Source organism: Coregonus clupeaformis, chromosome 5 (assembly GCF_020615455.1).
Source record: "Coregonus clupeaformis isolate EN_2021a chromosome 5, ASM2061545v1, whole genome shotgun sequence".
NCBI classification, from domain to species: domain Eukaryota; kingdom Metazoa; phylum Chordata; class Actinopteri; order Salmoniformes; family Salmonidae; genus Coregonus; species Coregonus clupeaformis.
Window position 1 is genome coordinate 4,196,926 of NC_059196.1, and position 24,265 is coordinate 4,221,190.

General features: G+C 43.4%; 2 protein-coding genes across 2 annotated transcripts in view; both read right to left on the reverse strand.

Moving 5' to 3' along the window:
• The window catches only part of LOC121558721 (mitochondrial intermediate peptidase-like), a 38,333-nt gene extending 35,019 nt beyond the window's left edge, over positions 1 to 3,314 (reverse strand). The window contains exons 1-7 of the mRNA XM_041872120.2: positions 2,852 to 3,314; positions 2,400 to 2,573; positions 1,280 to 1,368; positions 1,105 to 1,191; positions 947 to 1,010; positions 662 to 844; positions 102 to 258 (exon numbers count right to left, since the gene is read on the reverse strand). Coding sequence (XP_041728054.2) covers positions 102 to 258; positions 662 to 844; positions 947 to 1,010; positions 1,105 to 1,191; positions 1,280 to 1,368; positions 2,400 to 2,573; positions 2,852 to 3,001 — 904 coding nt within the window. The 5' untranslated portion in view covers positions 3,002 to 3,314. The remainder of the gene's footprint in view (positions 1 to 101; positions 259 to 661; positions 845 to 946; positions 1,011 to 1,104; positions 1,192 to 1,279; positions 1,369 to 2,399; positions 2,574 to 2,851) is intronic.
• Positions 3,315 to 4,987: 1,673 nt separating this feature from the next.
• On the reverse strand, positions 4,988 to 23,657 carry LOC121558708 (bromodomain and WD repeat-containing protein 3-like). The gene is made up of 41 exons (XM_045211831.1): positions 22,986 to 23,657; positions 22,825 to 22,883; positions 22,687 to 22,716; positions 22,417 to 22,476; positions 21,334 to 21,484; positions 21,109 to 21,207; positions 20,795 to 20,955; positions 20,471 to 20,692; positions 18,728 to 18,828; positions 18,567 to 18,637; positions 18,218 to 18,318; positions 17,998 to 18,038; positions 17,436 to 17,537; positions 17,203 to 17,356; positions 15,121 to 15,255; positions 14,896 to 15,024; positions 14,569 to 14,794; positions 14,041 to 14,241; positions 13,589 to 13,778; positions 13,324 to 13,414; positions 13,079 to 13,222; positions 12,888 to 12,958; positions 12,550 to 12,772; positions 12,303 to 12,419; positions 11,933 to 12,040; positions 11,658 to 11,782; positions 11,464 to 11,546; positions 11,214 to 11,325; positions 11,020 to 11,081; positions 10,757 to 10,912; positions 10,368 to 10,614; positions 10,213 to 10,282; positions 10,083 to 10,130; positions 9,836 to 9,961; positions 9,600 to 9,752; positions 9,222 to 9,391; positions 8,819 to 9,114; positions 8,563 to 8,721; positions 8,074 to 8,388; positions 7,782 to 7,937; positions 4,988 to 7,661 (listed from the first exon to the last, which is right to left on the reverse strand). The coding sequence occupies exons 1-41, from the start codon at positions 23,020 to 23,022 to the stop codon at positions 6,190 to 6,192; spliced, it is 6,774 nt and encodes a 2,257-aa protein (XP_045067766.1). The 5' UTR covers positions 23,023 to 23,657; the 3' UTR covers positions 4,988 to 6,189.
• Positions 23,658 to 24,265: the final 608 nt, after the last annotated feature.

Consider the following 24,265-nt stretch of genomic DNA (forward strand, 5'->3'; position numbering starts at 1 on the left):
GAGCTTCTACATATGAATCCAAAAAAGGCCAAAGATTTACTAATTGAAGGGAAATTCATTGTTGTAGACAGGAGTCAGGGACAGGGACAGAAGCATATTACCTGGGGTTTTGGCCATGGTTCCCTGTAAAGCTCTGTGTGCGTAAGACTCATAGCCCACCAGTTTGGCCAGTTTGTTCCGGCATTTCAACAGCTCTTCCAGACACTCCATCAGATCTGCATTTGGGTAGAGGAAAATCCTATAGGCAACCTCCCGAACCTGAAAAGAATGACATCAAAAGCATGTGTTTCAGGTTCTTTACCCCTTATCCCTCCATATCCATCCCTATCACAGAGCAACCCTCCCAGTCATGGAGCATCAAATAAAATCAGGACAAATCAGGAAAATGCAGGACAGAGAGAGTCTGACTATTACACAGTAATAGCATTTCACATGTGCAATCTCTCCAATGTGTGCACAGCATTATGTGGGCATTTCTCCAGATAGTCAGACTGCAGCACTAGCAGCACTAGCAGCACTAGCAGCACTAGCAGCACTAGCAGCACTAGCAGCACTAGCAGCACTAGCAGCACTAGCAGCACTAGCAGCACAACTGGATATCATGTGAGATTGGCACCACCTGGTGGTAAAAGAGAGAAACATTTCAAATGAAAACACATACCAGGTCATTAGAGGACTCAGCGTGTAGACCCCCAATCTGAATGAAACTGCCCTCCGTTGCAAAGTGGCAATGAATGTGCTCAGGTATAGCTGACTTTGCTATTCTGTTTGGGAGGTGAGAGCCCATAAGAAACTCATTGTTTAGATCCAAGAGCTTGACGTGAAGCTTGACAGCCTCTTTTCGCTGCAAAATGTAAAAGTCAGAAAAGAGACAGTAAGGAGATGAAAGAAACGTGACAGGGGTGGCTATCAGCAAACTAAACACCAATTAAAAGGGGTACCTTACCAGTTTTTCATCCAGATGAATTCCACTGATCGCAAAGTCAAACATGAACAGCTCAGCCACTTTCCTAGGTAGACAGAAACATTTACATTATCTGAATGAGACTGTCAAGTCTACTCTAAATTAACTACCAGTAAAAGGATTTAGGTTAGAGAGCATACCTTGTTTCTGGGTCCAACTGAGCTAAAACTTCTTTGTTATCCAACAAATTCTTTAAACTTCTACAAAGGTCAACATTGGTGTTGAGTCTGTGAGATAAACAAACAGTGAAGAATCATTATGTAATATGCCACACAATAATATATATTCTACTAGACCTAGTTCAATGGCCCTTACTTTTCTACAACTGTGCCGATCTCTATACATGTCTTCTCTGCTGCCTCACGGAAAGACGGGTCCGGGTGTGCCACTTTCACAAAGTCAGCCTGGTTTGGGGAGAAAATAAGTGTACCTGTCAACTTACATTGATTGATTTTGACTCTATCCTGTGCTTTCAATAATAATAATAATAAATAAATATATATACACATACACACACAACCGGTCAAAAGTTTTAGAACACCTACTCATTCAAGGGTTTTTCTTTATTTTTACTATTTTCTACATTGTAGAATAATAGTGAAGACATCAAAACTATTAAATAACATATGGAATCATGTAGTAAGCAAAAAAGTGTTAAACAAATCAAAATATATTTTATATTTGAGATTCTTCAAATAGTCACCCTTTGCCTTGATGACAGCTTTGCACACTCTTGGCATTCTCTCAACCAGCTTCATGAGGTAGTCACCTGGAAAGTTTATTTGTAGAATTTCTTTCCTTCTTAATGTGTTTGAGCAAATCAGTTGCGTTGTGATAAGGTGTGTGGGGGGGGGGGTCTAATTTCTGCAAAGAAACCATTACTAAAGGACACCAATAAGAAGAGACATGCTTGGGCCAAGAAATACAAGCAATTGACATTAGACCGGTGGAAATGTGTCCTTTGGCCTGGAGTCCAAATTGGAGATTTTTGGTTCCAACAGCCGTGTCTTTGTGAGACGCGGTGTGGGTGAATGGATGATCTCCGCATGTGTATTTCCCACAGTAAAGCATGGTGGAGGAGGTGTTATGGTGTGGGGGTGCTTTGCTGGTGACACTGACTGTGATTTATTTAGAATTCAAGGCACACTTGACCAGCATGGCTACCACAGCATTCTACAGCAATACGCCATCCCATCTGGTTTGGGCTTAGTGGGACTATCATTTGTTTTTCAACAGGATTCTCATATTTAAAATATACTTTGATTTGTTTAACACTTTTTTTTACTACATGATTCCATATGTGTTATTTCATAGTTTTGTTGTCTTCACTATTATTCTACAATGTAAAAAATAGTTAAAATAAAGAAAAACCCTGGAATGAGTAGGTGTGTCCAAACATTTGACTGGTACTGTATATATTTATATATAATCTTACCAGGTCTGCCACTTTGCACAAGCCGTCTGAGAGTTGGTCAAAGGTCTCCACAGTAACAGCTCCAGGAGGGCTGCTGCAGACTTTATCCACCAGCTCCTGCGTGTCCTTCAGAGCCCTTTTAGTGGTCACCTCGAAGCCAGCAGGGGAGCTCAACTCTGGGACTCCAAACAAGCCCTATGAAGGATACCGTTTGACAACATTATGTGGGTAGGAATTTAAAATAATGTTACTAGTCTAGACCAAAAGCTAAATGAACTGAAAATTCTGACTATTAGCTAACGTTACTTTTCTTGACTGAAGGACAGAGCAGTGTTTGTAAAAACAGTAAATAGTGACAAGTGCTAATCAAAGACAGTAGTGTTTGATAACAAAACATCTAGTAGCTACATCACATAGGCTAAGATACATTTGGGATTACTGTAGTTTAATGAGTCGATTAACGTTTCACATACCACATTTTTTTCAAACAACTCAAGTCTTCTGTGAGGTTTGGCATTGAAGGCAGCTCCTACAGGTGACCAAGTGGTGACATTTCTCCTCCATATCGATGGCCATATCCCTCTGTGTTTTACAATGTAAAGCAAATGCTTGCAAGCTGACATGATAATGCACGTACGTTAATTAGCTAGCTACAGATGACTTGACTGACTGACTAACCCACTGACTCGGCTAGTAGTGTAAAGAGTGGAGAAGAGACTTAGAGGACATGCTAGCGAACGTTAACCACTAACTTAGCAAGCAATCCACTTTGAATGATGAGGCTGAACAATAAAGTTAAGTACTGGCAAGTTTTGTACACGCAAAATCCAGATATCTTCAGATGGGTTGTTAGCTAACTGTCCAGCGATAAACGGTAGCTATGTTTTTAGCAAGCATTTGGTCGAATTTGACACAGTCAAGCGAACAGCTTCCACATGTTAGCTAATGATTGGAAAACGCATTTTCGTGCTAAAGAAGAATATAAATTGATCAAAATTATATTACCACATTTACTTGATCAACTTGGCACTACATTAATATTCCAAAATATGTTTGAATGGTGCTTTATGGTAGGCATAACTAAAATAATTGTTTTGCGTGTAACAAATACCATAATTTATACCGAAAGTGCAGACGGATTTATAAAATGGTTTATGCCGCGTTCATGTCCTGTCGGAAACCTGGGTCCTTCGGATTAAAATGAACGTAGGTTATTTGCGTAGAGCTTCCTATTGGTTAATTCTGAAGGTGTTTTCACATATAGTCCTCTTTAAAAGAAACGATCTCAGTCCTCTTTAATGTGAACTCTGGGGTAAAAAAAAGAAGCTAAATAACTCAGTTCTCTTTGTATTCACACTGCCCTTGCCTTTGAATGAGAACTCAACTCCTTTGCCAGTTCACTTCACCTATTTTGTGGTCCGAGTCCTCTTTGCATTCACATTGCTACTGTATGTTTAGAAAGGAACCAATAGGTTTTTTCCAACATTCACTCAATGCACTATGGGTTTTTACAAAGTGCAGGACAAGCCATTCCACCAGAATGTGTTATCGGACAGCTAGATATAATGAAGTCAAATCAAATCAAATGTATTCATAAAGCCCTTTTTACATCAGCAGATGTCACAAAGTGCTTATACAGAAACCCAGCCTAAATCCCAAACAGCAAGCAATGCAGAAGCACGGTGGCTAGGAAAAACTTCCTAGAAAGGCAGGAACCTAGGAAGAAACCTAGAGAGGAACCAGGCTCTGAGGGGTGGCCAGTCCTCTTTTGGCTGTGCCTGGTGGAGATTATAAGAGTACATGGCCACTACTTACATTTTGGAAGCTAATAGATTGCATTTAGTTAAAAATATGATAAATAATTGTAATCAAAATATACTATTAACATTTCAATATAATTGGTAACAGAATAAATAACAGAATAATAACTGCAGATTAAATAATGCTGTAATTGACAATTGTACGCCCCATGTAGGCTACTGCCCCTTTAAGAGCTAGAATTGATTTTGTACCCTATGTTGTGATTCTCACCAAATATGTTGCTGTCTCCTCACAGTATTCAAACCCTACAATCAAATAAACAGTTTATGCAGCTCTCTTAGCCTATAGATCACATATTGCAAACAAATAATCTTTACTAAAAACTCACATATTTTGGAATTTCTGTGCATCCTTGACAATCACTAATCAATAGGCCTATCCAAAAACAGCACCCGTTTTTTCAGCGAACCTGCACATCATCAACTTCTCTCTTTTGTGGTACCAATGTGAGAGGGTTTATGGTTGGGGAAACGGTGTTGCAGTAGTCTAGTGTGTGGTGCGGGAATAATGACAAGCGAACCTGGGGAGCTTTGTGTTCACATTGCCCTAAAAAAAGGGAACCGGCTCCCCAGTGGGTGGGTGGGCCTATGCCCTCCCAGGCCCACCCATGGCTGCACCCCTGCCCAGTCATGTGAAATGACTAATAATGAATGTATTTCAATTGACTGATTTCCTTACATGAAGTGTAACTCAGCAAAATCTTTGAAATTGTTGCATGTTGTGTTTATATTTTGGTTCAGTTTAAGGAATGGTTAAGAATGCATAGGAAATTGATAACGCATACAAAGTGAGCCTTGAATTGTGTCTTTATTAACCAGAAAAAAAACAGCCCTCTTGCACTCCACAACTATACTGAGTACCAGTAACTTTTTCCTATGAAATCTGTTTGTATCAAAGTGTATGAAAAACATTAAGCAAAAATGTCAATGCAATTGCAGTTCAAGACCGCCGCAACACACAACTAAATTATGTGACTGGCAAAAAGTTAAATGCAGTTAAGTTCTCTCCGAAAATAAATGTAATACTGAGAGTACATAACACAGAACAACACTAGAATGTCTTCCCAATATGAGAAATCACAGTATTTTGCAATAAGTACTTTTTGGTTTCCTGTACTTGGCAAAAGGGTACCAATTTGTGACATGTGGCAAGACAATGCATTGTAATGCCATACAAAAGGAAAATTAATGCTCAAATTTAAACAAGTTTGCTACAGAGTGATCCTCAAACTTTTCAAAATATGTCATTCTCAATCCCATATATTTACACCTCATTCTATGACTAGAATACACACACACAACACAACATATTCCAAAATAAACAATGAAAGAAATGAAGACAAAAAGGGGGGAAAACTAGGAATTCAAATTTGTACTTTTGGCTCATATCAACAAGTCACCTCACAATACAGTAAAGGATAATTAATGTGGATTTACAAAGGAGTGTTGAAGTCAAAGGAGGGTGAAGTTGATTTGTTTTGTCTCAGTGAGTGTGCTTGGACTGAAACCGCCATCCTGGAAATTGTTCTTGTCCCTACCTACTCTAGCTCCCAAGACTGAATGGCTGAGACTACGGTAAACTTAGTTGACCCCTGAGTTCCTAATGCGAAACTAGTGTATGAAATACCTCTTTACACAGTGTGTTTCTTAGTGCAAGCCAGCAAAATATGCTTGATTAAACAGAAGTATATTAAAGATAGCACCCAAGCTGACAACGCTCCCCCGAACAGTTATTTAGCTGGCCAAATCACAAAAGCAGAATGGGAGGTGGTTTGCGCTATATCTTGTGAAAACCAGCTATTCAAATGCTTGTATTCATACATTTTATAAACTTGTTTTTTTCATAGAAAATATAAATATCCCTGAATGAAACAGATTCACAGCATTTCCTCTTGAAAGAGCTACAGTGCTACTACCTTAATGTGGCGATCAAGTGTCTTCAAGGTCTCCAGTTAGTCTCTCTCTCTGGCTAAGCCTCTCTGACTAAGCCTTCATTCGCTGTCGTGATATGTCACCGTTCGTTTGCCGCGGTTTCGGGTCTTGATACGCGTTCCACACGCTCCTCTCTGGAATTCCGCGTACGGCTGGTCACTGTCTGCCTCAGAGGGGTCCCTCCGCCGTTGTCGAGAGTGGCGCGCGGCACCCTTGTCGCTGACCCTTGACCTCTTGTGGCTTTTTCTCTTTGGACTGCTCTGGGACCCTGAGCTGGCAGCGGACTTCTCAGAGGCAGAGGACTCTTCCTCCTCCTCGCTTTCAGAGGCAGAACTGTGGGCACTGCTGCTGCAGCTTTCCTTTTGCTTGCGTTTCTGTCGCTCCAAATGTCTCTTCTCCCTCGGACACTCAACCTCCTTCTCATCCTCTGACCCTGGGTGGGAAGAGGCATCTTCCTGACTATTACAGTGTTCGGGTTCAGACTTGGATCGAGATTCCTTCTTGGGATGCTTGGAGTTGGATCTTTTTGTCTCCCTCTCGTCCTGATCTTCACAGTAGCTCTTAGCCTTGGGCATGCACCGTTTCTTTTCATCAGGGTTGTCTGAGGAGTCTGAGGTGTAAATGCGTTTTCTCTTGGAAGAGGACTGTTGTTTTGTAGCAGCTGGGGAGGCTTTTCGTCGGTTGCGTTGATGTCCTTTATCTGAAACAGCATTGCTCTTCCCATTCTTACAACTGCCTTGCATCTCAGAGTTCAAGTCCTCCTCAGAGTCTTCATTGATGTATTTCTTTTTTGGTTGGGCTCGAAGGCAAGGCCGCCTGCTAGGGCTATGCTTCTCCTTCCGATCAGATTCTTCCTCTGAGGAAGCATGCAGTTTCCTCCTTGCTCTCCTGTTGGGTACAACTTCCTCCTCCTCGCTCTCTGAAACAGAGTCAGTGTGACTCTGTCTTTTGGGTTTGTTGTTGTTGTTGTTTCGCAACTGACGTTTTTTATTGGATTCTCCCTTAGATTCATCATCTGAGTGGTTGCGGTCTTCTTCGTCTTCTTCCTCCCCATCTTCCTCCTCCTCTTCTGACTTCACTCTTTTCTTGCGAGAGCTTGATCTCTTTGGGGTGTCACTGAGTTCCTCTGATTCAGGGCCATCCTGTTTGTGGGTTGAGGCAGATGTTTGTTCTTGGCTTTTTGATGGTAATTTACTATTTTTCTCAGAGCCTTTAGGATGTTCTTTCTCCACCTTTCTCCCGTTTTGGTGAGGGTGCTTTTGAGCATTGTGGTCTCGGTATTCCTCGTCAGAGCTTGCCAGAGGTTTGTGTTGTCTCTTTCTGGAGCCAGACTTCTCCTCTGCCACATAACTGGTAATGCAAGTTCTACTTTTGCTCACTGCAGCGGTTGCCATGCTTCTGGAGGACTTTTGAGACACAACAGCTTTATCCTCTTTTTCTTCCTCCTCCTCTTCTTCACCATCAGAACTCTCCTCCTCCTCCGAGTTACTGTCATGTTTTGTGCTGTGCCCATTTACATGAGACAAATCATCTGAAATAGAGATAGATACAAACATTAACACTACAGCAACAACTGACTAAACTTGGAGAAAAGGCAGAGAGAAAGTAGCCATGACTGTGAAAGTATTTACAGTATGCCTGTAGCTCTTACCTTTACCCCCTGTCCCTGCAGCTTGTCTGGTCGTCATGCGGCTGCTGGAGTTCTTACTCTCTCCATTCTGATGGCAACGAGAGGATGAAGCTTCACTCTCAATACTGTCCTCATTGTTCTCCCAATCACCCAATGTATCCTTGCCTTTTTTAGAACCTAGGGGAGAGAAAGTGTATGTTACCCAACAGTGTTGAAAATCAGTTCTCAAAGAATGCCTTTTGTGGCTCTGGTACAGTAGATCTGTGAACAATAATAGTTGATCCAAACCAGTCTAAGCTGACTGTGTGCTCACTCTGTGCTGATGACTGATCCTCTGATTCAGAGCTGCTCTGGATCATGGCAGTGCGTTTGCTGACTCGGGTCGCATGGCGGCTGCTTTTCCTCCTATGTTTGTCCTCTTCCTCAGAACCATAGTCTTCCTCAGAGGCTTCCAGAAGCTTCATCTTGTTGACGGCCGCCCTGGCAGTCTTCCTTTTCATTGTCCTGCGGCCCACATTCTCCTCCCTGTAGGTGTCTGTACCCTGGTATGGGGATCTCTCAGAGTCGCTGTCTAGCTGCCTCTCTCGCACACATTTCCTGCTGTGACCGTTCATCTGGGCACCTCTCTCTGGACACACACAGAGCACCAGCAACTTTTTAATGGCTAATAATCATATAATAACTAAAATAATATCTGCTCTGTATGGCCAGTTTAGACCTTTAACCATAAGGGCATTTGCCTGACCACTCCCTGCTCTAGTTACCCCTCCTTTTCCCTGCTCTATGGTGTGATGGTGTTTACCTGGCCGTTTGGTGTGTTTCCTATGGGCAGCAGCATTGTTTCTGGTCAGCCTGGTGCTCCTGCTGCTGGACCTGCTTGGGAATCGGCGAGACAAAGAGTTGGACGACTTCCCACCGTCCTCACTCTCCTCATTGGAGGACTCCTCCTCACTCTCAGCAACTGAAATAAAACATAAAAACAGGGATTTTATAAGAGGGACAGAGACTAAGGGATGTCTCGCTAGCTGCCTTCTGCCAGATTTATGTGAAATCCTAACTTTTTGTAGTCTTTGCCCCATTGTTCCTGGTGACTCTTCTGGTTCCCCTGGTCTCTCTGCTGTGATGGTGCCGTGAGGACCCTGGGCGTTTCTCCTCTTCAGAGTCACTCATAGATAACTCACTCTCAATCTCAGAGTCTGACCCTGAGGAGGCTTCAGAAGAGCTGTGGCCTGAGCTGTCACTGTTGTGGCTCCTCCTCCTGGTTCTCTCAGGAGCAGACACTTTGGCTGAGGTAGATTTGGTCGTCGACGCCACTTCCACTTTTTCCTGAGTTTTTAGAGCAGCCCTCTTTTGACTGAAGGGAAAGAACAATATCATTAGAAGTGCTGTAGGTCCTGTGGACCACACAAGTACACGTCCCTAAGCCCAATGAGGTCTGTTGGCAGTAGAAGTGAGGCCTACTTTGTGGTGGTAATGCTGGGTGCAGCAGACTCGTGGTGCTGAAGCTTCTTCCGGAACCTCTGGCTGCGGCGGAGCATCTCGCTGCTCTTGACGGCAGTTTTGTATTGCGATATGATTGTTCTGATTCGCTCTTCGAAGAATGCAGAGAGCCGCAAAGTCATACTGTAGATCTGGGGACAGAGGAGATACAAATCTGTATAGCATAGCAACTTGGCAGCAGGTCCTAGTCACTAGATTGATGACAATCCAGAACCTGACCAATGTTAAATGAAAAATCAACTCAATATAAGATTACTGAATTCTAGTTTTTGATTAAGGTATAAGGATTTCTTACACTGGAATCGCTTGTATGGTTTGGAAATGCAAGAGCTGAACTACCTTTGAGCGTTTGTTTGGTGTGAAGGCTTTAGCGTTGGCAAATATCAGACGTGTGTCTTTGCAGAGCTCCATGGGGTTTTCATAGCGGTCCTCCTCAAGGGTCCCCTTCACCATCCCAAAGTCCATGGGAGTGTCAATGATGCTAAGGTAGTCCTGCAAACAGACATGAGCCACAGATCAACAGTTCTGTCAAAGCTAGAGTCACTATTACAGTAGAACTCTCCGTGTTCTCTTACTGGGTAGGAGGTAGGATCCACAGGCTTTCGGAAGGGCTCTGAGTCCTCACACTCAAATACATAGTTCATCAGACGCTTGCACTGCCCCTTCCAGGAGTCCCGGTCAGGTACCGTCTCCACAGAGCGCTGCGGTGAAGGAAGACACATACATAAGATATCAGATAACATCCCAGCCACTTCCCTAAATTTTCATTGCTGATTTTAAGACAAAGATGTTCTGGTTTTTACATAATCTTTCATTACTTACCTGACGCAGTCTGTGTCCAGAAGAGGGGCCTGGTGCCTCTTCCAGGTCCTGGGAAAGACATTCAAATATCAGTTCATCCCAAAAGTTACACAGCAAGGTTTGAATGATTTGATGATCAAACCTGATTTACCTCATCATCCGTATAGTCCATGTCTTCAATAGCATTGTAGATCTCCATGATATCTGTACAGCTAGGTCGACTGAGGAAATAAAAAGGCAACATAAGTTGTTAAATACGGATACATTAATCTGTATAAGTTTAAGCTCAACACTTGGACAACTCACTTGATAAATTTTTGCAGGACATCTGTGATAAGTTTTGCTGAATGGGCTATCTTGCTCCTTGGCTCATTGAAGGTCCGGGCATTGTGCACAATGTATCTGGCATCCCAAACTAAAGCGGACAGTCGCCTGTAGAACCTATTTATCAGTCTCAGTCTGATGGTGCCCAAGTCTGTCGGGAAGGCTATCGCAGTGCAGTAGGTTGGATACTGAACTATGTCCACTGGGCCAGAGAATGGGGCTACAATATCTGTAAAAAATAAATAAAAAATAAGAAGTGCTGTGAATTTGAAATTCAAAACCTCACTAGCCCATCTAGGAATGGTATACAATGCGAGGTCTGCTGAGGAGGAAATAGCACCAAAATGCAGTGGTGAGGCGAGTGTGCTTACCGACGGTGATGAGTTGGTCAATGCCTGCTATGATGCGTTCACACTCGTCGTCTCTGCTCCTCTCACCCCACTCTCCTGTCTGCGGTTTATACATGACCTCTCTCATCTCCTCTGCTGTCACTTGAACCCCTCCACCTACAGACTCGGGTTGCTGGGCTGAAGAGCACACACACCATTGTTACCATACAGTCAATTACCAAATATTGTACTTCTGTACTAAGTCCTGGAATGTCCCATTTACAACAACAGAGTCTGTAAATTACCATCCTCTGGAATAGCTTCCACATCCCAAGGACTTAGCTTCTCCGTTTCGCCATTGTCCCATCTGGCAACAAAGCAAAACCAAGCAAGTTAGAAGCATGCAATCCACCGCAGAAAGCATCAACCGTTGGGTACCATTTTGACTGGTTTCCAACATTGCAGACCCAATCATACTAGCACTTTAATACATTCTCACCTGACTTTGAAGCACTGGAAATGACTGTCCGGATATTCAGGCTGATATGGCTCCTGACAAACAATGATCCCAAACCACCAGGCATCATCTATTACTGACCGGAATCGGTCATCTGCAGTGAAGGATATTACCATTTTAGATGGGGGAAATGCAGAAAATATTGTATCGAAATGTTCACCCATTCATCTCATGCGTTACTGGACATTGAGTAGTTTGAGGAGCCCTGAGGAGAGACGTCTTGTTAACTTACTTGGCTGCCAGACTCTACTGCGTGCTTCGTCATAACTCTGCCGAAGCACGAGGAAGTCAATCACATCCGGCATGTCATGGTACCTGAGGGGAGGCGTACAGAAGTCCAAAGTTACCAAATGTCTCTGGTAATGTCTGTAAAAATGTACATGTATCTTCAAATGTTAGACACTTTGAGGTGGTTGCATCATTTACTTGACATAAAATGATTTGTCTGTGATTTTGCCCGTGCCGTGGTCAATGAGCGTCAGTTTCAGGCGGCACAGTGTCGGAGGGCACACTTCATACTTGATCCCAGTTATTTTAACAAACTCTTGGTCCTGTAGAGAGAAGAAGGAGAATTTCAAGTTACTCTTCAACAATGTCCTTAGACACAGGCCCTCAACACACTAACCCATTTTCTACTGCATCAGTGGAAGACAGATTAATCCACTTCCTAGTTTGGAGCAGAGTGGATATGATGTTCTTACCCTCAGCTCCATCTTCCTCCAGGGCTGTTTCTCCATGTTAATGGGGTACAGGTTGTTCCTGTTCACCGCCTCCACATACGCCTCGTGACCCTGGCGGAAATAGATTACCTGAGGGAGAGATGGTAACCGTATTTAGACCAGAGGAGGCTGGTGGGAGGAGCTAGAGGAGGACGGGCTCATTGAAATGGCTGGAATGGAATCATTGGAATGGAGTCAAAATTGGTTTCCATATGTTTCATATCGTTCCATTTATTCCACTCCAGCCATTACTATAGCTCCTCCCACCAGCCTCCTCTGATTTAGACCCCAGCAACTCACACATGAACACAACACAGTAGGGAAGCCATATGGTCCAGACAGAGCCACGTACCTCATCACCCATCTGGGGAACGAAGGGAGACTTCCTGGGAATGACATCAGTGATCCACGTTGAGGGTCTGAACTCGTTGGACACTTCTCTATTGATCGATGGCCTGGCTTTAGGCCGCTGTGATACAAATGAACATTTACGTAAGATTGATTTAATATTCAATAGGGAAGTGAAACTACTTTTTGTCATACCAGAGCAGGATGCAAGCATTAACAAACAAAATATGCAGCTTAGTACAGTGGCTAACCTTGGGCGTCTTGCTTTTGGGCTTCTTGGATTTCTGCTTGCTAGTCTGAGGAGGTGGTTCTTCCTCGTTACTTTGCTGCTTCTCCTCTTCCTCCTCATTATCTTCCTCTTCCTCCGAGCTGCTAAGCTGGCGGCGAACTCGTTTCCGTGATGACACGGGAGTGGAGGGCTGCAGGTTAATCCCAGCGTCCGCTGTCCAGTCAGAGTACTCACTGGACGAGTGGCTGTCATGGGCAACATAAGTTATGTTAGCATTAAACCAAGGGAAACAACAACAATATGACATATGTCATGTACCTCTTTGCAAGGAATCAAGAAAAGCAAAGAGCTTATCTGTACCTTGAACTGTCACTTTTCCATTCCTCTTCCTCATTGGATGAATCCAGTTCACTGCCCTCCATCTCATGGTCCTAGAGGTGGGGAAGGAGATCGCAAGATTTACCACTTTCACCAATATTCCAAATAGCTTATTATTCTCTAACGGACATGTCAAAAGCATATTTCTTATCACACAGGTTTGTAGAATATACCTCTGATGTTGCGGTCTCCTCTCCCTCCTCACAGGAGAACTCGATTAATTCCTCCACAATCCCATCTTTGCTCTGCTGGAAGACTTTTTGCTTTTTGCGGGACTGTGCACGTTTGATGCAAGGCACCTCATCTTCAGAATCATCCTGAGGCAGAAGCAAAGCAGAAATGCAGGTATGAGGTCAGTATCATTTTAAAATCCCTGTGGTCAATCATGATTTTTAAATGATTAAATATGTCTACTTACTCTACAACTTCCGTATGTCACACGTCGTTTCTTTGCATTGTATAAGGCAATTTCCTCCTCTCCTTTTGTAATTCGGAAGTCATCCTGGCAACTACAAGATCATTTAGACATTTCATTTCAACTTCCATTTCAGGAATAATGTTCTAGAGATTAACCATTTAGGAGTAGACTTGTTTATATACACATGACATCCTTTGTCTTATATAACCAACTATACAAATGATCTCCCCCTGTTGTTTGAGGAATAGAGGGATGTCTGTCTCACCTGTAGACGCTGGATGAGAGCTCAGGTACCACCACCCTGCGTCTCCAGGCCTGCAGGTCCCGCTCCGTGGCCATCTGGCTGCGAGGGGCGTTCTGGTGCATCTGTCTCACCCCCTCCACCTGCCCACTGCGCCGCAGACCCACGTTAGGGGACGACTGCACCTCAGCTGCACCTCGCTCATTCACTGACGCTGGGTACAGAGCGGGAGAGGAGGGAACACAACATGACTGCTTTTCCAGGACCCAATCATTCATTCAACCATAAGGGATGAGAACGTATTTTCCATTTCCAATGGCGTCCTTAATCATCAACATGTAGGAATGTGAAGTATTTGAGCATGCCCAACAGCAATGGTAGTTTATGGAAAGGAAAAGAGAGCTAGGAACATGTTATCTTGCATGCCACGACACAATACTGCAAGTAGAACTGACAGTGTGGGTGTGTTCTGGTACCTCTGAGTGGGGTGCTGGGGGCTGGGAATGCTGGGGCCTGTGCTGGAGCCTCTGCTGGGGCCAATGTCCCTGGTCTGCTCTGCCTGTCCTGCTGCTCCTGCAGCTGCCTGATGGCGTCATCCAGAACACTGCGTCTGGCCGTGGCCTCCTCGTGGTCCGTGATCAGCTGACTGATCACCTGCTCCATCACCTCGCCATCACCTGAGGGGGACAACATGGACACTGCGTGAGGTAGTGGCAAGGGTCTTCAGTAACACACCCATTTACTCACTCGAACAGATTAACCCACCCACTCACAAACTCTCAGAGAAACAGATGGTAGTTGCACTGGTCAAACAGAACCCACCCATCCACACAAACACACGTGCCCAACTGCTCTTTTAGTGTGGGGATGTACTGGTCAAATAAACACCAGGATCATACTGCCTTACAACTGCCTCATAAATGCTGTATAAATAGTCAAATTAACTAAAAGATATGGTCAAAGCAGGCAGACTGAGACAGTCAAGTACTGAGGTAGTAACATACTTGTGGCGACATATCCCAGCTGAGGCACCAGGTGTTCGTCAGCAATGTTCTCCCTCCCGGGGACCAGCCGCTGGTATCTGGGGGGGTGGGGGTTCCCATCCACATCCACCAGGAAGGGAGGGGGCATGAGGTGGGGTGCCTGCTGGGTCTGCTCGTCCAGCACAAAGCCATTGGCGTCCCGGATCAGTGGCCGATAGTCAGTGTGGAAAAACACCTGATCTGGAAGCTGGACAAAGACAGGCAGTCAATCTCACTGGGACGTCATCTCAAACCATTGAATAGAGGACTCTTTCCTATGCATATATGTAGTAGGAGCTGCATCCTTACCTTCTCGTATGGCTTAGAGCTCCCAAAGCCGAATATGACCAGATGGCCGTGGGAGTCTGTGCAGGCAAAGCGCTGGCCGTCGGGAGTGAACTTGCAGTCAAAGACAGCACCATGACCCTGGCCCTCAATCTGTAGGGGAGACAGAGCAACCAAGATGGAGTCAGTCATAGTTGGAGAGAATGGATGTTACTGTTAAGTCTTCTGTGGTGCGTGGCTCCTCCTCACCATGTTGAAGTAGTGCTGTGTCTTTGTGCCCCGGACGATGTCCCAGATGAAGACGTTTCCGTCATGGCCAGCAGACAGCATGATCCTGGGGTCTGAGGGGTGGGGCTCCAGGACAAACACTTCAGCCTCGTGGCCCTGCACAGAGCATCACACAACTGTCAGGTCAACTCACTGTCTGATGGTATTCTGCAATTTGACTAAGTCATTGGCCAAAAATATTTGAGGAAATGCTCCTGAAAAGCATGCTTACAGTGACAAGGGGACAAACAGTAGAACAACTATAATGTCCTCCTGACCAAGGAATCTAGGACTATCCTTCAACTATTCTTCATATACAAATACAGTGCATTTGTAAAGTATTCAGACTCCTTCACTTTTTCCACATTTTGTTACCTTACAGCCTTATTCTAAAATGGATTTAAATGGTTTTTTCCCCCTCATCAATCTACACACAATACCCCATAATGACAAAGCAAAAACAGGATTTTATTAATTTTTGCTAATTTATAAAGAAATAAAAAACAGATATCACATTTACATAAGTATTCAGACCCTTTCCTCAGTACTTTGTTGAATCACCTTTGGCAGCGATTACAGCCTCGAGTCTTCTTGGGTATGATGCTACAAGCTTGGCACACCTGTATTTGGGGAGTTTCTCTCATTCTTCTCTGCAGATCCTCTCAAGCTCTGTCAGGTTGGATGGGGAGTGTCGCTGCACAGCTATTTTCAGGTCTCTCCAGAGATGTTAGATTGGGTTCAAGTCCGGGCTCTGGCTGGGCCACTCAAGGACATTCAGAGACTTGTCCCGAAGCCATTCCTGCGTTGTCTTGGCTGTGTGCTTAGGGACGTTGTCCTGTTAGAAGGTGAACCTTCAACCCAGTCTGACGTCCTGAGCGGGTTTTCATCAAGGATCTCTGTACTTTGCTCCGTTCAGCTTTCCCTCGATCCTGACTAGTCTCCCAGTCCCTGCTGCTGAAAAACATCCCCACAACATGATACTGCCACCACCATGCTTCACCGTAGGGATGGTATTGGCTAGGTGATGAGCGGTGCCTGGTTTCCTCAAGACGTGACGCTTGGCATTCAAGCCAAAGAGTTCAATCTTGGTTTCATCAGACCAGAGAATCTTGTTTATCATGGTCAGAGAGTCCTTTAGGTGCCTTTTGGCAAACTCCAAGCGGGCTGTCATGTGCCTTTTACTGAGGAGTGGCTTCTGTCTGGCAACTCTACCATAAAGGCCTGATTGGTGGAGTGCTGCAGAGATGGTTGTCCTTCTGGAAGGTTCTCCCATCTCCACAGAGGAACTCTGGAGCACTGTCAGAGTGACCATCAGGTTCTTGGTCACCTCCCTGACCAAGGCCCTTCTCCCCCGATTGCTCAGTTTGGCCAGGCGGCCAGCTCTAGGAAGAGTCTTGGTGGTTCCAAACCTATTCCATTTAAGAATGATGGAGGCCACTGTGTTCTTGGGGACCTCCAATGCTGCATTAATGTTTTGGTACTCTTCCCCAGATCTGTGCCTCGACACAATCCTGTCTCGGAGCTCTACGGACAATTCCTTCGACCTCATGGCTTGGTTTTTGCTCTGACATACACTGTCAACTGTGGGACCTTATATAGACAGGTGTGTGCCTTTCCAAATCATGTCCAATCAATTGAATTTACCACAGGTGGACTCCAATCAAGTTGTAGAAACATCAAGGATAATCAATGGAAACAGGACGCACCTGAGCTCAATTTTGAGTCTCATAGCAAAGGGTCTGAATACTTATGTAAATAAGGTATCTGTTTTTAATTTTTAATAAATTTGCCAAAACAAATCTAAAAACCTGTTTTCGCTTTGTCATTATGGGGTATTAGTTGTAGATTGAGGATTATTATTTTTTACATCTATTTTAGAATAAGACCGTAACGTAACAAAATGTGGAAAAAGTGAAGGCGTCTGAATACTTTCCGAATGCACTGTAGTTGAAGGATGGAAATTGATCTACACTACTAGTAGTCACAGATACAAAATGTCCTCAGCTATCTTTGTGAGACAGCACTGTTCACAAATGGAATGTAAAACAATGCGATTGCTCCTACTTTAAGGATATGTAGCAGCTGGCCCGTGTAGGAGTTCCACACTTTGAGGATATGGTTGTTGACCGCTGTGATTACTGAGTTGTCATGGCGATCCCACGCTACCATGGTGACCTTGGGCTTGAAAAAGCTTTCCTCATTGGTTGCGTGTTCCGAGCTGAGGAGAAAGTTCATATGAAAGGAGGAAAACATAGATGCAAGTATGTAATGGTGCCGTCAAGCTGTTCATTCCTAACCCTGGTAGAGTGGCGTTCATGTTGAGAAGAAGGCTCCTCCACTGCTGACGCTGAGTCAGCCTCCAGATGCGTGCTGTGCCATCTCGACTGCCACTCACAAACCTACGAGACGAGGCAAACCAAGACAATGAACTCTAGACCAGTGGTTCCCAACCAGTGGTACAATGACCCCTGGGGGTACTTGGCCTATCCACAGGAGGTACTTGATAAGACTCATAAGAGCATAGGGTTACTGGTCAAATGCAAATGAGGGGGTACTTCAGGGGTACTCCAGGCAGAGCAAAATTCAGTTTGTGGTACAGTGACGTGAAAAAGGTTGGGAACCACTACACTATTTTTTCACCTTTATTTAACCAGGTAAGCCAGTTGAGAACAAGTTCTCACTTACAACTGCGACCTGGCCAAGATAAAGCAAAGCAGCGCGATAAAAACAACACAGTTACATATGAGATAAACAAAACGTACAGTCAATAACACAATAGAAAATCTATATAAAGTATGCTTTAACAAAGTAAAACTGTTGGGCTAAGGTGAGTGCTTCACCTAATCACATTTATCATACCTTTCTCCTGAGTGGCAAAATTGGATGCTGTCAACCTTGTCCTAAAAATGAGAACATATATTGACAACAATTATTAGAATATTACATCAACGTTGTTTGTATTTATTGTAAATTAAAGCTTGAATGGATTTAATGATGATTTGTTTTAGGAACTCATTCTTCCTTGTGTTCAGCTGTTCGCTGCTATGTGATGGGTTATCTACTCTTCAAGGGATCTTACCGTGTGTTCATGAAGCTCTGATATTTTTTCAGGGTTCCCACCTCCCAGGTAATAAATTCTGATGACATCGTCAGTACTTCCCGTCGCTAAGAACATGCCACCTAAAATGTTTTATAAAACACAAAAACTACTATAAATGTATCCCAATTTGGTTCAGACCCTCTGTATACCCATGTTAAAATAACTTGTACTTGTAACAGTTGGTGAGGTAAAAAACTAGATCAATACTTCTGTTGAAAATCATATCAGCTATGGTGAGTATAACATGTACTGTATGATCAATTTGTTGAAACGTTTTTAAAGATCCAAAGCATTCTTTTACATAAAACTGCTATCTTGACATCGTTACCTGGACTGAATGATGAGCACACCATCTGAACTCCCGGCCTGGGTCGCTCTGTAAACTTCTGCGGGCGATCACTTTACAAACAGAGTGTAAATGTTTCAGACTTTTGATGTAATTTTCAGGATGCAATTATCTTGATCAAATTACCAGCAGTTGAAATTCACCTGAAATTTATGTTATTGACATCCCACTGCCAAAAGCAGATTGTTGCATCAGTTCCAGTGGACACCAGGTATCTCTTTGAGCCCTTGGCAAACGGTGAGAACTGAGGACAGATGTAATTCACCCAGTTAAATGCTGTTCCAGATAGACAGACTTATGCACCCACATCTATACTGAGGGATGTCTACAGTACAGAGAGCAATCACACCAGTGGTCCAATGTGAGCTGCTGAAGCAATCAGGTTTAGTCTTTGTATTTATTATGGATCCCCATTAGCTGCTGCCACTCTTCCTGGGGTCCTGCAAAATTCAGGCACTCCTCTTTGCAGATCTTCTCCAAGTCATTAAAGGTTTTGAGGCTGACGTTTGGCAACTCGAACATTCAGCTCCCTCCACAGATTTTCTATGGGATTAAGGTCTGGAGACTAGCTAGGCCACTCCAGGACCTTAATGTGCTTCTTCTTGAGCCACTCCTTTGTTGCCTTGGCCGTGTGTTTTGGGTCATTGTCATGCTGGAATACCCATCCACAACCCATTTTCAATGCCCTGGCTGAGGGAAGGAGGTTCTCACCCAAGATTTGACGGTACATGGCCCCGTCCATTGTCCCTTTGATGCGGTGAAGTTGTCCTGTCCCCTTAGCAGAAAAACACCCCCATGTTTGACGGTGGGGATGGTGTTCTTGGGGTCATAGGCAGCATTCCTCCTCCTCCAAACACGTTGAGTTGATGCCAAAGAGCTTGATTTTGGTCTCATCTGACCACAACACTTTTACCCAGTTCTCCTCTGAATCATTCAGATGTTCATTGGCAAACTTCAGACGGCCCTGTATATGTGCTTTCTTGAGCAGGGGGACCTTGCGGGCGCTGCAGGATTTCAGTCCTTCACGGCGTAGTGTGTTACCAATTGTTTTCTTGGTGACTATGGTCCCAGCTGCCTTGAGATCATTGACAAGATCCTCCTGTGTAGTTCTGGGCTGATTCCTCCGTTCTCATGATCATTGCAACTCCACGAGGTGAGATCTTGCATGGCGCCCCAGGCCGAGGGAGATTGACAGTTATTTTGTGTTTCTTCCATTTGCAAATAATCGCACCAACTGTCGTCACCTTCTCACCAAGCTGCTTGGCGATGGTCTTGTAGCCCATTCCAGCCTTGTGTAGGTCTACAATCTTGTCCCTGACATCCTTGGAGAGCTCTTTGGTCTTGGCCATGGTGGAGAGTTTGGAATCTGATAGATTGATTGCTTCTGTGGACAGGTGTCTTTTATACAGGTAACAAGCTGAGATTAGGAGCACTCCCTTTAAGAGTGTGCTCCTAATCTCAGCTCGTTACCTGTATAAAAGACACCTGGGAGCCTGAAGTCTTTCTGATTGAGAGGGGGTCAAATACTTATTTCCCTCATTAAAATGCAAATCAATTTATAACATTTTTGACATGTATTTTTCTGGATTTTTGTTGTTGTTATTCTGTCTCTCACTGTTCAAATAAACCTAACATTAAAATTATAGACTGATAATTTCTTTGTCAGTGGGCAAACGTACAAAATCAGCAAAGGATCAAATACTTTTTTTCCTCACTGTACATCATGGGATAAAAAGTGCTGTGTGCAGTTATCCCATTACACTGTTGCATGGTGTCCTACATTTGCAAAACTGTGGACAGCATTAGCTTACATACTCTTTGCCCGGCTAACATTACAGTCAGATAGAAACATAATAAGGGTGTTGGAGGAATATGGAAGCTCCTACCTGTAGGGAGGTAATAGAGCCACTGTGCCCCTGTAGGACAGCCATAGGGGCACAGGTACGAAGGCACCACACTCGGATGGTTTTGTCACAACTGCCAGCCGCCATCAAGGTATTCTCAAAGCTGACAGCCAGGTCTGAGATCTCAGCAGAATGTCCTCTCAGTGTGGAGTGAAGCCTCCCGTCAAACGAAGACCATATTTTCACCAAGCAGTCGTCCGAGCCCTTGAAAGTAGGTTTGACAAGGTAGATAAAGTGATGAGCCTCAGGTATACCACCTAACATGATTTCCCCCAAGAACTTTATCTTTATGATGACACAACTCACAGTGAAAATCCTGAGACCGGTTCGATCAAAAGCGATGCAGTAAACTGCAGACAGATGACCCAGAATCCTCCTGTGCATCCGCATGTGCTGATAGTTGCTCACAGGGTTCACAGTGCTGAACCGTTGAGTACCTGTCAGCTCCCTTCCTCTGTAAACCTCCACTGTGAAGGACAAAACACTATAATTTAGAGTCCAAACATGATAACAACAGAATCATGTTAACAGAAAATAAGCAAACATTGAATTTACAGTACCGGCATCAATAGAAAATAATAATGTGTGAACATGTCAATCCTGTGTCAGGGAATACCCACCTAGATTTGGAGGATCCTTGCAGGTCAAATGCATCTCTGGTGGTCTCCCTCTGTGCAGGGCAGCAAATGACGAGCCTTTCCTCCGAACATTGCCGTAATCTGGAAGAGGTGGAAAGAAAAAGGTAATTTAATAATTTCATTTTACAATTCGATTTCAGAACGAATAGTTGCTGATGTATACATTTAGAATTCACGCTCAGACAAGATACATGTAAAGTTCTGCACCTTTTGAAGTTCTGAGTAAGGACTGCCTCCCGGTTCCCAGTAGGGAATGTACGCCTGGAACACATGATGGCACCTCTTTGTCCAGAATCGGCCCAATCTGTTTACAGATCTGCATCAAATGGTCAGGTGCAATGTGTCTGTTGGCTGCAACCTATGGGATCAAACATAGTGTTGATGAGCAGAATGACTCATCCAGCTTTCATTGTTACAAGTTAAACCATTATGTATGCTTTGTTCCTTCTTCAATCAAGCCATCACAACATTTGTAGGTTGGGTAGCGGTCAAGAGCGTTAGGCCAGTAACCGAAAGGTCGTTGGCTCAAATCCCAGAGCAGACTAGGTGAAAAATCTGTCGATGTGCCCTTGAGCAAGGCACTTAACAATAATTGCTCCTGTAAGTCGCTCTGGCGCATCTGCTAAATGACTAAACATTTTTTACAAAATGTAAATAATGATGACACCAGGAACCATGAAACTACAGAACTGCAACCACATTGTCTATTTATTATTTGGATCAAAGTCTTTGTCTAATATTTCTGTATACTGTCAGCCAGTGGCACTGTAAGAAAATATAATTTCTTAATTTTTCTAGGGGCAAAAAAATAACTGACATAACTTGGGTTCTTCATGTACATCTGATCTCGTTCCACCAGTGTGCTATATTCTTTGTGGGCAGAACGTTTTATGTAAAACACATTAATCAACCGACGAATCACAACACAGGTTACAAGGATAATAACGCAACGACAGCCTTTCAAGGACGTGGATTGGTCAACAGTGGTGTCCTGACGTAGCCAGAACCCCAAGAGTCCCCACCCTATCTGCAGTACAACAGATACATTTATAAATGCTCTATCAAATTTGTTTCTATACTACAGTGTCAAGCTTTCGAGACATACGAAAATACGTAATCCTACATACCGGTAAAAATTAAAATCAGGTTATTATGTAACAAGAATGTAACAACGATTAAATCTGAATAGAACAAAGAGTAAATGGCCCAAGCATGGACACACAACGTGGCTGTCATTCAACAATAACAGACATTCGACAATGAGTTTACATCTATTGATCATAAACTTACCAAATCTTCGTAAGATCTTGGATGTTCATTTCCTTGCCAGTCTAATCTGCAGGGTAAAAGCTATCCCAAATAGAGCGTATTAGTGTAAATCACAACAATGAAGATGCTAGAAATACTGCCAGAAATTAAGTTAGTAAAAACGTGTGATGTCAAACGAGTGAGGCGGCCAGAGAAGCATTAAAAGTCTTGAGTGAGACAAGTTCTACGTTCCAGTCCAATCGGGATCACTAGCTACATACACCGACCGCAGAACGCTGCCGGAATACACACCTGATACTCTTCTAGTTCGCTCGCTAGAACCTGCAATTGATTAAAACAAATAGGTGTTTCGAATGTGCTGCTTTCATAAACTATTAGCCAACAATTTTGAATAGTAAGAAATTATGTCAATAAGGCACGCCAGCTTACCTCAGCCGCACTCCGACATGGACCCGTTGTCAGAAAACGTGAAATTAGGTAATATAGCTCTGTAAGTGAATAGAATACAATAGTAACCACAATTGGATATCAATTAAATCAAGCTTTATCTATAATTTAAGCAATGAATTAGGCAACTATATGCGCCTTACCCGATTCAAGGAGCGAAATATTCCGACTTTTGGCCATTGAATCTGCCGTGATTTGGTGGGTGTACAATAGTAAACTAACTTTATGGATAGTGAGAGTATGATATATTTATTTAATTTCGGTTACACTGCTCTGACCCCCTCCACGGTTGCTCCCGCTTTCTAATCAGCCTGTTTTCAGTCGCCATTGGAAGGATGAGGCCTCAGCAATACTAGTTACTTCCGCCACAGCAGAGGAAATAGGGGGTGGGGAACAACTCTTTATTTTTTGTTCGATAACAACAAAGACAAATCGAAGCTCTCCCGCTAAATGCACTGATATTCTCTTTAAATACATTCGAAAGCTTTGGATCAATGTAAAGAAAGAAAGCTATTTATATATGCGGAATTATAGTTTAAAGACCGCATTGTTGTTTTTTCTTCGACAAGGTCGTGTCTTATTGATGACGTCACTTGTGATGGCGAGACAAAAATTGTGTGGCGTGTCAATGTCACATTTTATTATCCTTTATTTTACTCGGTGCGATTTGTCTTTGATGCAATTACTTCGCTACACTATTTAGACTTTGTTTCAATAACTCAACTAAATAAAGAAAAACATCCCTGTGTGGTATGTAGGCAAATGGGCCATGCAATGCTGATGAGAACAATGCATTACAGCCTGTGCAGTGCGCAATAGGCTTCAATTGCATTGACAAGTTGGCGAAATACTGTATTAGTGCTATGACATTTAAAAAATATATATATATTTTTAGACATTTGTCTGGAGATATGACATGATAGACCCGCTTTTCTTACGTCATGTAAATAAAGTATATTGTCCTCCTGTCGCGATGTGGTGTCTGTCTATCCTGCACTCGCATTTGAGGGGTCTTGACTAGATGGGACAATCCGCTAATGTCAGAAATTATTTTTTTGTAGCAGGGCAGGAGAATTTACGTTGCAGGTTAGGAAAATTAACGTAGCAGGTTAGGATAATTACATAAAGGTTTGTTAAAACGCAAAAATGATCCCGATGCTATTCGAATATGCAAGTTTTGATGTCACTGACATTAGCTGCATCCTTTCAAGACGTTACCCATTTCAGGCTATGCATTTATGGTACAACAAATGTAATTTGTGTAATAAGAAAAAGTAATATTGAAAAAAACAATGATAACACTACGCAACAGATAAAGTTTAATAAGTAGGTAAAACAGAGTAGTTATTTATAAAAAATCTTAACTTCATGGATAGTTAACGTTATTAATTGTTTACTCATTGGTTTAAAATAGTACAGGGGG